At 41.5% G+C, this 13,513-nt stretch overlaps 1 protein-coding gene across 1 annotated transcript in view; it reads left to right on the plus strand.

Moving 5' to 3' along the window:
• Positions 1-11,523, plus strand: part of BCLAF3 (BCLAF1 and THRAP3 family member 3) — a 108,724-nt gene extending 97,201 nt beyond the window's left edge. Inside the window, 2 exon segments of the mRNA XM_033947885.1 lie at positions 4,162-4,314; positions 11,061-11,523. Coding sequence (XP_033803776.1) covers positions 4,162-4,314; positions 11,061-11,090 — 183 coding nt within the window. The 3' untranslated portion in view covers positions 11,091-11,523.
• The last annotated feature ends 1,990 nt before the right edge of the window (positions 11,524-13,513 follow it).

Raw genomic sequence — 13,513 nt, forward strand, 5'->3', positions numbered from 1 at the left:
AACCACAATTATTCTATACATGCCCAACCAACTATACCCGCCCTGCTCCCAATCAGCATCTCCCCTATCTTATACATATAGAGCATTCAGTATTAAACTACAGCCCCTCTGGTGCAGATTGCTGATGTAGGGATTCCATACTTTCAAAAAGTGTGTTGTGCCTTTACAGGAGCCTTTTCCATCTCTCACTTCCCAGCACACCAGTTGATGAATATTTGCACGCCAGTAAGGAGGCGGCGGCTCAAGGGAAGTCCAGCTTTTAAGAATTCCCTTACGGGCCAGCAAACTCAGTTTATGACACAGTTGTCTCTGCTCCCCTGCCATATGACCACAGGCCCCAGGGAGATCCAGCACCAACTGCTCCCTCGTTCCCATGAAGTCAGTCCCTAGACTATTTCTCATATACTGCAAAATCTCCATCCAGTACCCCTGCAGACTTACACCAGCAGAACATGTGTCTCAACGTTCCTTCAATCTCTTCGCATTTAAGACACAATGCACTCAGTACCCCCTCCCCCCATAATGATATAGCTGCTGTTGTGAAAAAATATACCTGATACAGCACCCTCTAATAATACTCTCGAAGGGAAGTATCAGGTATCAAGGCGGGGATACTTTTTATCTGAGCAAGCATGTCCCAAGGTCCTAAGGATAATTGTAGATCTTGAACCCATCCCTCACAGTAACCGCCCATCTCTTTCCCAAGTATCAAGAGGGCCAATTTTTTATATAAAATAGATAACGTAGTAATATTCCCCCGTCCATCCCAAAGAACTCCCACAAACGTACTCCTGTATGAGCGCTTAACGGGATAGGATCTAGAGTGTCTCAGAAGTGTTTTAGCTGACGGTAGGCATAAGTGTTCCCCCATTGTGCCCCCACTTTATCCTGCAAAGCAGCAAAATCAACCAAGTCCCCTGCCTCCGTAAGGATATATTTCAATTTCCTTACCCCCTCTTGCTCCCAATTCACAAACGCGGCATTCTCATTCCCTGGTGATCTCAATGGGATCAGATCTATAACATAGGGATCCCCCCCCCCCCCGGCACCTAATCAGCCATCGCCAGGCTGACATCAAAGATTTCAGCAATATACTACCTCTAAACCTAGCTAGCGTCTGTGTCCCCATCAAATGCAGTAATGAAAAAAAGTGATTTGGGGTATAATTTTCTTTCTCCATCTGATTCATAGAGTGCAGCGCGTTGTACAGGAGAGGTTTTTTTGCCTGTTCACCACCGATTTTGTTTACCTTATCCATTCTGGTTTTCTGATACTCTGTGCCCCACCAATAGGGACCCCTGAGGAAGGAGTGTTTCTTTGAAACACGGACAGTGTTGGGTCCGGTCCACAGGAATATTGGGACCAGTCATTTTGGATACATACTTTTTATGCAGTTCATGCATTTTGTTTTTAGATGTTTATTTTTGTTATTTTAATAAATTCCTGTACCCTGTACATTATCTTGCAGTATCGTTCTTGTTTGCTTTGTTGTCTTTTTACTGCAAGTCCTGTTGGTTTTTTGTTGGTTTTTGCTTTCTCCATCAATACCAGGGTGTAATGCTCCATTTGTATTAACCAATCACCCAGATTCCTCTGAAGGCATGCATAATCGTAATGCAGCAGATTAGGCATCCCCAGACCTCCTGTCACCCAATTACCCACCAGATAGGGAAACTGTACCTTCTCTTTTTTTAATACGCCCAACAAAACTGTGCCAGCATTCTATTCAACTTAGTGACGTCTTTCTGGAGAAGCTTAAGGGGAAGCCATTTGAGCAGTATTAGCATCCTGACAAGACTCAAGCATCCGATCAGGAAGAGCAGGAACCCTTCCAGTGCTCCAGTAGCTGACCAGTCTCCCTCAGCAGCCTAGGGACTTTTAAGCCAGTACAAGGAGGTCACATCCATGGCAATCTGCATGACCAAATATCGGAAGGAACCCGGTGCCCACTGTAGAGGAAAGTCCGCCCCCCCAGCTGTCTCAGAGCTCCGCAGAAGGGGAAAGAGCTTCTGATTTAGTGAGATTAAGGTGTAATCTGGTGTCGTCATATTCTTTCACCAGTTCCAAAAACGCAGGTGACGAGGTCTCTGGCTCTGAAAGGATACACCAACAGATCGTCAGCGTAGGCTGCCACTTTGAAATGAAAAGCCCTGCTACAGGGATGCCTGCCATAGCTGCATCGTGTCCACATCATGTATAAACGGGTTCAGTGTTAAGGCAAATAACAAAGGTGACAGTGGGGATCAGCTCAGATTTATGACAAGTTAATTGCTTTAATGTAACATATGTGCAACCCTTATTTGTAATATTTTCAGATCTTATTTCTATTATGTGGTGGTGGTATTTTTAATAGATTTTAATGTTGTGTATTTTTTTGACTCAATGCTATTGTAAACCTCTTTGATTATCTTTAAAGAGTATATCAAATTCCTAAATAAAATACATGATAAAACATCTTGATATCCACCAGATAAGACTTAACAAAGACTTTGGTTTTCTATTGCATTACAAACCATGAATTTATATTGCTTTATCACTTTATTCCCATCCAGCTTGCTCTTTTCTCACTTTGTCCACCCCTCCCTCTTTCTGTGAGATTGTATTGGAATGCTTTTATGTTTCACTTACATTTACTGATATTTGTCAACATTTGCTTATTTCTGATCTGAAGGATTACCTTCAAAAGCTAATAAAATGCATTAAAGTAGTCCAATAAAAAAGGTGTCGCCTTATTTCTTTTCTTTTGTTTTACTTCCATATATTACCTTCAAAAGTAGACTAACCTGGCTACCACATCTTTTTAAATTGAAAAAAAAAAATTTGCATAGTTTAAAAATGAATAAAAAAAAAAAAAAAGATATGGATACACACTGTTCTCCGGACACAGGCAGGGAATATGCAGCCCCACTTGATGATGTCATGTCTGCCAGGACCCCTTTGACGCCGCTCCGTGCCGGCATAGAGAAAAAAGCCGGCAAAACAGCAAATGTCTTTAGCTCCCTCCCCTCAGGGCGCTGCATCGGTTCCGGCAGGGAAGATTAGCGTCAAACTGCCGCAGCTGACGGACAAAAAAGTTTCAGCACTGGCGGCACCGCAGAAGAAGAAGAAGCTGCCAACATTACAGAGGATGGACACTCCCTCTCCACCATCGAAGGGGTACTTGAACGCATTGCCAGAGGATGAGGTAAGAGCAGATAGCGTAGCTGGTTTTATGAAAGATTAGGACACGTTCCTGGAGGAAAAAGTCCATAGTCTGTTATTGAGAAAGACATGGGGAAGCCACTGCTTGCCCTGGATCAGTAGCATGGAATATTGCTACACCTTGGGTTTTGGCCAGGTACTTGGGACCTGGATTGGCCACTGTGAGAACGGGCTACTGGGCTTGATGGACAATTGGTCTGACCCAGTAAGGCTATTCTTATGTTCTTATGAAGGATTTCTTGATTGTCTGTATATATACATTGCAGGTGTTATGTTTTTACATGATTTGTATTTTGCTGTCATTGAATGTGAGTTTGTGTCACTGATTTTGTATGATTTATTGTTTCATGCCTAGATTTGTAGATAGGCGGGTTATAAATAATTTTAAATAAATAAATACTGGCTGACACCATCGAGTGTGGCTGCATTCCCCTGCTGTCTACGGAGAACACCTGTTACAGGTAAGCAACTTTACTATCTCAGAGAATATGTGACAGCGTGATAGTTTTTATTTACTTCCTCTTTATTAAATCCTTCTTCCAAGAATGTATGCTCAGGCAACATCTGTGCTTTGACTAGGAGGACCAAATGTATGCCTCCTCCAAGACTAATATTCTTGTGCTATGCACTTCTCCAGTTGACAGAGGTAACCACAGTGATTCTCGTCCTCTCCCCTGCCTTTTCAGATTTAAGCTTGGCATCGCTAATACAATAGTTTAAGGAGTAATGTGAACTTTAGTACACTGGGAATCTGAATAATGGGCTCAGCCCTTGATAGACTTACTGCATGAGTATTGTTGGCCACTATTTTTTTTCCAAAAGGTTCTGTCCAGAGCAATAATTGAAGAAAGAAGGGAAATGGCCCTTTCCCATACTAAATAAAACTGAATGGTAAAATGAATTATGCACGGATCAGTTTTACACCTTTTTGAAGCTTAATGATTTTTCTTGATTTCACAGGATAGTTTTACAGAGAATCGGTCTGAGTATAAATCAGGGTTAGCACAGAAAGGCTTGTACGTTCAAGCGAAGTACCAGCGGTTACGATCTCATGCCGATGGAAGGGGATTTACCACTAATAAATCCAGAGATTCATTTCTGAGAAAGAGAGAGGTAAGGCATTAAGAAATGTTCTAGCTACTGTGATTTCTATAAGACATCCAATTTTTTTCCTTTTGTCTAATTGTTCACTTCAGAAATGCTATTCCTCTAATTCCTAATATTTGAAGAGTTTGAGTCTTTGACTTTCTTTTCCTCCTGAGCCTCTCTCCCCTTTTTTTCCACCTATCAAAACAGTCCTGTAGGAAGCATATATCTGTGTGTGTCCTCTGAAAACCAGCACAGATGCATTCATCAGCTGGCTAGTAGGTGATGCTGTTGCACAATAGCTGGGGGTTTTCTTTCTGGGGGTTGTCACTATCACAGCATTCCCTCCCTCTTAGGATCTGTCATATGACAGGTTTTTTCCTCCTTTTTGTTGTTTTCATGGTTCTTCAGCATCCAATGGACACAGGGGCAAAACATCGATCTAGAACGTCGGCCACGGCACTGAACTTCCGAACAGGGAATTTCAAAGGGATGAGACTCATGGTGGGGAAGAAGATTAAGAAGAGGATAAGCACTGTAAAAACGCTAGAGCAAGCATGGTCCCTTTTTAAGGACAAAGTCACCGAGGCGCAAAATCTATATATACTACATATCTCCAAGGTAACCAAGAGGAAAAAGAACAAGGAACCGGTGTGGCTCACTGTAGTGGTGAAGGAAGCGATCTGACGACTTCGTTTAAGGAATGGAAAAGGTCAAAAACAAATGACAACTGGAAAAAAACACAAACAACATCAAAACATGTGCCATAAGGCGGTGAGAGGGACCAAAAGAGACTAAGTAGAAAAAATAGCCAAGGAGGCAAAAAACTTAATAATAATAATAATAATAATAACTTTATTTTTCTATACCGCCATAGTCAGGCGACTTCAAGCCGTTCTTTTGCTATATCGAGGGGAAACGACCCGCGAAGGAACCGGTGGGGCCGTTGGATGACCATGAGATAAAGGGAGTGCTAAAGGAGGACAAAGCCTTCACCGACAAACAGAACACATTTTTTTTGCATCTGTATTTACCGAAGAGGATATGCACAACATACCGGAAGCCGATAGGCTATACGCAGGAAACGAGGACGGGAAACTGACAGGGTTGACAGTCAGTCTAGAAGAGGTATGCAAGCAGATTGATAGGCTCAAAAACGATAAATCCCCGGGACCGAATGGCATCCATCTGAGGGTAATCAAGGAACTGAAAGGGGCTATAGCTGAACTGCTTCAACTCGTAGTCAATCTGTCGATCAAATCGGGAAGGATTCTGGAAGACTGGAAAGTGGCAAATGTCATGCTGATCTTCAAGAAAGGTTCGAGGGGAGATCCTGAAAAATACAGACTGGCGAGTCTGACCTTGGTACTGGGAAAGATGGTAGAGGCGCTGATATAGGACCCAATCATTGATCACTTTGAAGGACACAATCTGATGAGGAGCAGCCAGCACGGCTTCAGCAAGGGGAGATCTTGCTTGACGAACTTGCACTTCGAGAGAGAGTAAACAGGCAGATAGACAAGGGTGAGCCGGTTGACATTGTATAACTGGATTTTCAGAAGGCATTTGACAAGGTCCCGTATGTCTGCTTCAAAAAATTGCGAGCCATGGAATTGAGGGTGAAATACTTATGTGGATTAAAACTGGTTGATGGATAGGAAAGAGAGAGTGGGAGTAATGGACAATACTTAGACTGGAAAAGCGTCACGAGTGGAGTGCCTCAGGGTTCAGTGCTTGGACCTTTGCTCTTCAACATATTTATAAGCGACCAGGAAATTGGTACGACGGGTGAGGTGATTAAATTTGCAGACGATACGAAGTTATTCAGAGTAGTGAAGATGCAGGAGGATAGAGAAGACCTGCAACGTGACATAAACATGCTCGAGAAATGGGCCGTGACATGTCAAATGAGGTTTAATGTGGATAAGTGTAAGGTGATGCATGTCGGTAATAAAAATCTTATACACGAATACAGGATGTCTGGTGCGGTACTTGGAGAGACCCCTCCAGGAAAAAGACTTGGGAGTACTGATTGACAAGTCAATGAAGCCATCCGCGCAATGTGCGACGGAGAAAAGGGCAAACAGAATGTTGGGAATGATTAAGAAGAGGATCACGAACAGATCGGAGAAGGTTATCTGCCGCTATACCGGGCCATGGTATGCCCTCTCCTGGAATACTGCATCCAGCACTGGTCGCTGTACATGAAGAAGGGCACGGTACTACTTGAAAGGATCCAGAGAAGAGCGACTAAAATGGTTAAGGGGCTTGGAGGAGTTGCCGTACAGTGAGAGATTAGAGAAACTGGGCCTCTTCTTCCTTGAAAAGAGGAGACTGAGAGGGGACATGATCGAAACATTCAAGATAATGAAGGGAATAGACTTAGTAGATGGAGACAGGTTGTTCACCCTCTCCAAGATACAGAGAACTAGAGGGAACGCTCTAAAGTTAAAAGGGGATCGATTCCATACAAATGTAAGGAAGTTCTTCTTCATCCAAAGAGTGATGGAAAACTGGAATGCTCTTCCGGAGGCTATTATAAGGGAAAACACCCACCATGGATTCAAGATAAAGTTAGACAAGTTCCTGCTGAACCAGAACATACGCAGGTATAGTTAAGTCTCAGTTAGGACACTGGTGTTTGACCAAAGGGCTGCCACGTGAGCGGACTGCTGGGCATGATGGACCACTAGTCTGACCCAGCAGCGGCAATTCTTATGTACTTAGGTTCTTATGTTCTTTGGGAACTATTTTACAAACCAAGATTCCCAAAACTTAACATTGCCTTTAATGCCGTCACTAAACCTGCACCAGTTTAGCATGCATACATTTTAGGGCGAATTAGCAAAACAGCTTACCGTAGTCTTTTCCGAGCTTCCTAGCCGTCTCCGATTCTGCCATGCAAATGGGCTCATCAATGTTTCAACGAGCACTCCGGGTGATCTTTCATCATTTCCAAGTGATTCTCCAAGCACAAAGTTGGCTTTTGGCGACCAAAAATCAGCGACTGGTCTGGGGGTACCAGTACTGTGAAAAGCGCATCTCAGGCAAGTGTTTTTGACTATGGCTCGTGAATTTTTTTTATAAGATTCATAAGAACATTAGAATAGCCTTACTGGGTCAGCCCAATGGTCCATCAAGTCCAGTAGCCTATTCACACGGTGGCCAATCCAGGTCACTAATACCTGACCAAAACTGGAGGAGTAGCAATATTCCATGCTACCGATACACGGCAAACAGTGGCTTCCCCCATGTCTTTCTCAATAACAGACTATGGACTTTTCCACCAGGAACTTGTCCAAGCCTTTCTTAAAACCAGCTACGCTATCCGCTCTTACCACACACTCTGGTAGTGCGTTCCAGAGCTTAACTATTCTCTGAGTGAAAAAAAATTTCTCCTATTGGTTTTAAAAGTATCTCCCTGTAACTTCGAGTGTCCCCATGTCTTTGTAATTTTTGACTGAGTGAAAAATCGATCCACTTGTACCCGTTCTACTCCACTCAGGATTTTGTAGATTTAAATGTAATGTAATGTAATGTAATTTATTTCTTATATACCGCTACATCCGTTAGGTTCTAAGCGGTTTACAGAAAATATACATTAAGATTAGAAATAAGAAAGGTACTTGAAAAATTCCCTTACTGTCCCGAAGGCTCACAATCTAACTAAAGTACCTGGAGGGTAATAGAGAAGTGAAAAGTAGAGTTAGAGGAAAAATAAAAATAAAATAAACATTTTAATAAGACAGCATTGATCTAAATACTTTGGAAGGTAGAAGAGAGGAGAGAAAGGAATAGAAGCATGATGAGGTGATGAATCATATCTCCCCTCAGCCATCTCTTTTCCAAGCTGAGGAGCCCTAACCGTTTTAGTCTTTCCTCATACGAGAGGGGTTCCATCCCCTTTACCATCTTGGTCACTCTTCTTTGAACCTTTTCTAGTGCCACTATATCTTTCTTGAGATAAAGAGACCAGAATTAAATACAGTACTCCAGGTGAGGTCACACCATGGAACAATAGAGAGGCATTATAACATACTTAGTCTTATTATGATCCCTTTTTTAATAATTCCTAGTATCTTGTTTGCTTTTTTGGCCGCTGCTGCACATTGGACGAAAGGTTTCATCGTATTGTCTACGATGATACCCAGATCCTTTTCTTGGGCACTAATCCCCAAGGTGGACCCTAGCATCCGATAACTGTGATTCAGGTTATTCTTCCCAATGTGCATCACTTTGCATTTGTCCACTTAAATTTCATCTGCCATTTAGACGCCAGGTCTACCTGCAATTTTTCACAATCCGCATGCGTTTTAACAACTTTGAACAGTTTAGTGTCATCTGCAAATTTAATCACCTCACTTGTCGTTCCAATTTCCATATAATTTATAAATAAATTAAATAGTACCGGTCCTAGTATAGACCCCTGAAGCACTCCACTGCTTACTCTCCTCCATTGAGAAAAATGACTGTTTAACCCTACCCTCTGTTTTCTATGCAGTAACCAATTCCTAATCCACAACTGAACTTTAATTTTCTCAGGAGCCTTTCATGAGTAACTTTATCAAAAGCTTTCTGAAAATCTAGATACACTATATCAACCGGCTCACCTCACCTTTATCCACATGTTTATTCACACCTTCAAAGAAGTCAAGCAAATTTGTGAGGCAAGATCTCCCTTGGCTGAACCCATGCTGACTTCATCTCATTAAATCATGTTTGTCTACGTGTTCCACAGTTTTATTTTTTATAATTGTTTCTACCATTTTGCCCGGCACTGAAATGAGGCTTACCGGTCTGTATTTTCCTAGATCTCCCCTGGAGCCCTTTTTAAAAATCTGTGTAACATTGGCCACCCTCCAATTTTCAGTTACTACAGATGATTTTAGCGACAGGTTACAGATCACTAACAGCAGGTCAGCAATTTCATGTTTGAGTTCTTTTAGTACTCTGGGATGTATACCATCCGTTCCTGGCAATTTATCACTTTTTAACTTATCGATTTGGCTTGTACATCTTCCAGATTCACCAAGATTTCTTTCAGTTCCTCTGCATCATCACCCTTGAAAACCATTTCTGATTCAGGTAGATCTCTTTCATCTTCTTCCTTAAAGACCAAAGCAAAGAATTCATTCAGTCTGTCCACTATGGCCTTATCTTCCCTGAGCGCCCCTTTTGCTCCTTGATCATCCAACGGTCCCACAGATTCCCTCACAGGTTTTCTGCTTCTGATGTACCTAAAAAAATTGCTATGAGTTTTTGCCTCTTTTGCAAGTTTCTCTTTATATTCTTTCTTAGCTGTCTTTATCAGTGCTTTGCTTCTAACTTGCCAGTGCTTGGGTTTCTTCTTATTTTCTTCATTCGGATCCTTTTTCCATTCTTTAAAGGATTTTTTTTTTTGGCTCTAAATTATATAGTTTGGGGGTGGGTTGGCAGGGGGGGGTGGACAAAAGCACGCTATTCCATGCATCTACTACTCTTTCTATACAAAAGTATTTCTTTAGATTACTCCTATCACCTCTTAACTTTGTTTTATGCTCTCTTATTCCAGAGCTTCTTTCAAATGAAAGAGACTTGCTTCATGCGCGTTTATGCCATTTAGGTGCTTAAATATCTCTATCATATCTCCCCTCTCTCGCCTTTTCTCCAAAGTATACATACTGAGATCTTGAACTATGTTCCTATATGCCATATGACAAAGATCACTGACAATTTTAGTAGCCTTCCTTTGGACCAACTTCATCTTGTTTATATCTTTTTGAAGGTGTGGTCTCAAGAATTGTACACAATATTCTAAGTGAGGTGTCATCATAATCTTTACAGGGGCATCAATATCTCCTTTTTCCTACTGGCCATACCTCTCCCTATGCACCCTAGCATCCTTCTAGCTTTTGCCGTCGCCTGTCATAATATTTGGTCCAGCTTGCTCCATCACTGCCAAATTAGCCACTGACTCTCGTGCTTTTGCCTGTTCTTTATTTGTTTTTGTGTTTTGGGGGATGGGGTTCTCATGGTACTGCCTCTGCCATTCCATTTATCTTCAAATGCCAGATCATGATCTCCCTGCCACCCTGGTGCTTCATGCCCTTGCTCTCCCCCTCAGCTTTACCCCTATGCATATAGGTTTGTATATATGGAAAAAGGAAAATTATTATAAATGGTCAGATGCCTAAAAATAAAAAATGCAAAAAGTTACAAATTGTTAATATATCTTCACCAGTGTGTCTCAAACTGTGCCGCGGCACTATGGTATGCCCTAAAGAGATTCTAGGTGTGCCAGGAGAAATTCTAGAATTTTACTTTATTTTTTTACCCATACATAGCTTTAAATAAACTTTAACTTAAAAGAACTTTAACTCTCAAATTTAATTTTTTTGTTGATTTTGCAATTTTATAATTTCAATTTATAATGTGCTGCGAAAACATTTGCTCAGTTTAGTGTGCCAGAGCTAAAATAGTTTGAGACACACTGTAAATAAACAAGACGTAATGCCACCCTGTGCACTTGAAAGACATGCTAAAAAATTCCATAAGCAGATCCTCTGCAATTTCCTGAAGACAATTTTGGTGGTGTCACAGATGTCCTCCTGGAATGAGATCAGACTGACACATGCTCTGTAGAATGTCATTGTCATCCTAGAAAACAAGCTTACTAAATAAATGAAAAAGTTAAAAAAAAAAGTTTCATTCAGAGTGCATTTAAGAATCACAGACTATGTTGCTGCTGGAAGCATTGTATTCTTCTTGGTTTAATATTCCCTTTCTCTCTACAGGGCCATGAAAAGATTGCATCCAAAACCTGAGCCCTCGTCCTCGCCCTCTTGCAGGGAAACATCTGTTCAAAGATGACACGATTCAGACAAGTGAATGAACACTGATATTGTTATCTTGATAAAGTACCTTTATAAAACTTTTTAGTAGTAGAAGGCTGGGAAAACTTTTTTACAGTTTTAGCTATTGCTTTTCTACACCAGTATTCAGTCTGGATGTTGTACCAAGTTGTATTGTTTTAAATAAATCCTTTACAGGTGAAAAAAGAAAGTCACTGAAGAAGGTAGTTCTATTTATTGTATACACTTTTCCTCTGGAAAAAGAATGGGACTTATTTTTGGGGGGAGGTGGGAAGGAGTTTGTTTTTGTTGAGCTGTTAAACACACACAAATCTGTTAAATCTTTACTGCTTATGTGTTAACAGCAATTTAATAAAGTGCCTGACATGAGGATGCTTTTGCTCAGGATTCTCTTAAGTGTCTTTTGTTTCTTGAACACAGTCCTGGCACCACCCTTGGATCCAAAAGAAACTTCCTGATTTCTTAAGACACGTAAAAATTGGATTACAGTCCTAGATGAGAGATCCTGACCTAAAGTGCCTTTGTGATACGATGTGCGATGTTAAACTGTACCTCACTCTGCTTTGCTATCACAACACTATCTATGAGAACACTCGTTCCTGTTAAATAAAATAGGAGCCAATAAAGCAAGAATGGGACGATTTATCAATTGCACAATTATATTACTTTACCTTGGTTTTTAACCCCCTCATTGTATGTTTGAAATTTGTCATAACAGAAAAAAATTGCATTGGATTGGATTTTTTATTTTTTATTTTTTGTCGTCAAAGAAGTTTTTACAAATAATTTTTAATACAAAAAACAGTACACATTTAGTCCCAAGATGAAGTCGAAAAACATTAGCTCAGCATACAGGAAGATCTTTTTTAGGAGTGATATTTTTTTTTTCCTGATGTATTAAGAGAGATTCAAAGAAGAGATGGCAATTTCTGCTGCTTCATCCTGCAGTAGTTGATTTGAGGGCTACTGTTTTTCTTAAATTTCCTTGCAAGTCTACTATTCAATACCAGTCTAGCAAATACATTTTTTGGGACTCTACTCATCTGACCATGTTTTTGGCTTCCAGAAGAATCTCAAGAGTCGTTCTCTCCGAAAGTGTAAAATGGTGATAATAGTGAAGTGTGTTCTTATATCACGGTAGTTCAAATAGGTGATTTTAATATACCAGATTTGGCTGGGGTATCCTTATTATGGGGTCTCATAGCTATATTTTGAATGTCTTCAATTAAATCTCTGCCCACTTCTGCCTGTGAAGGTGGCCTGTATACCACCATGGCAAATAGAATTTCCACTGCATATAAAGACTCTTCCTCCCTTTCTTCTACCTATCCTTCCTGAACAGATTATAGCCTGGTATAACTGTACTCCAGTCAGCCTCTTCCATCACAGTCTCTATCCAGAACTTCCCAAATTACAGATATTAGTATATACAGTACTGCTTTCCAGATGTTATCCCTTTTCCCCATTTCTATAGAGATATTTAGGGGCTGCTACTGTAATGTGCCTGCCATGGCAGTCACCTACTGCATGTCAATTATTGACAGGTGCCACTTCAAGAATCGGGAAGAATGGATAGCATAGTTGGTTTTAAGAAAGGTTTAGACAATTTCCTGGAGTAAAAGTCCATAGTCTGTTATTGAGAAAGACACGGGGGAAGCCACTGCTTGCCCTGGATTGGTAGCATGGAATGTTGCTACTATTTGGAATTCTAGAATCTTGTTCTTTGGGATTCCAGAATCTTGCTATTCTTTGAGATTCTATATAGAATGATGCTATTCTTTGGGTTTTGGCCAGGTACTAGGGACCTGGATTGGCCACCGTGAGAATGGGACATAGGGCTAGATGGACCTTTGGTGTGACCCAGTAAGGCTATTCTTATGTTTTTATGCATGGGGTTGGGGGATGGTGGTAGCTGCACTAAGGTCGGAACCCCATGTCCACATGCAGAACTGGTGGGATAGAATCCAGGAGGCAGCTGTTTTCCAGTTGTCTCTGTAGCAGTAACAGTTGAGCAGCATTGCAGAGGGGGGGAGCACAGACCAGTTGAGCAAGCATCTATCACTTAACGCGCATGCGCACTTCAAACTCCGTGATCCCTGCGTCCATGATCCGTAGCTCCGTGGCCCCGCATGCGCAGTAGAGGTTTGCGACATGTGCGGCGGTGGAGCCTGTGGTGATTTGCGGCGTGTTCAGTGGTTTCCTCCAGCTTCAAAAGGAAGGCTATGGGACTAAGAAGTGACGTGGAATTTACACGGTTAGAAAGGGGAAAATATACTGGCCAACCGGGGGGGGTGGGGTGAACCTTGGGGCCCATCTGTTCACCTTCCCCCACCTACAGCCAGTCCTGTGGAGACAGGGTTGGGGTCCATATAGCC

Source organism: Geotrypetes seraphini, chromosome 6, assembly GCF_902459505.1.
Source record: "Geotrypetes seraphini chromosome 6, aGeoSer1.1, whole genome shotgun sequence".
Classification (NCBI taxonomy): domain Eukaryota; kingdom Metazoa; phylum Chordata; class Amphibia; order Gymnophiona; family Dermophiidae; genus Geotrypetes; species Geotrypetes seraphini.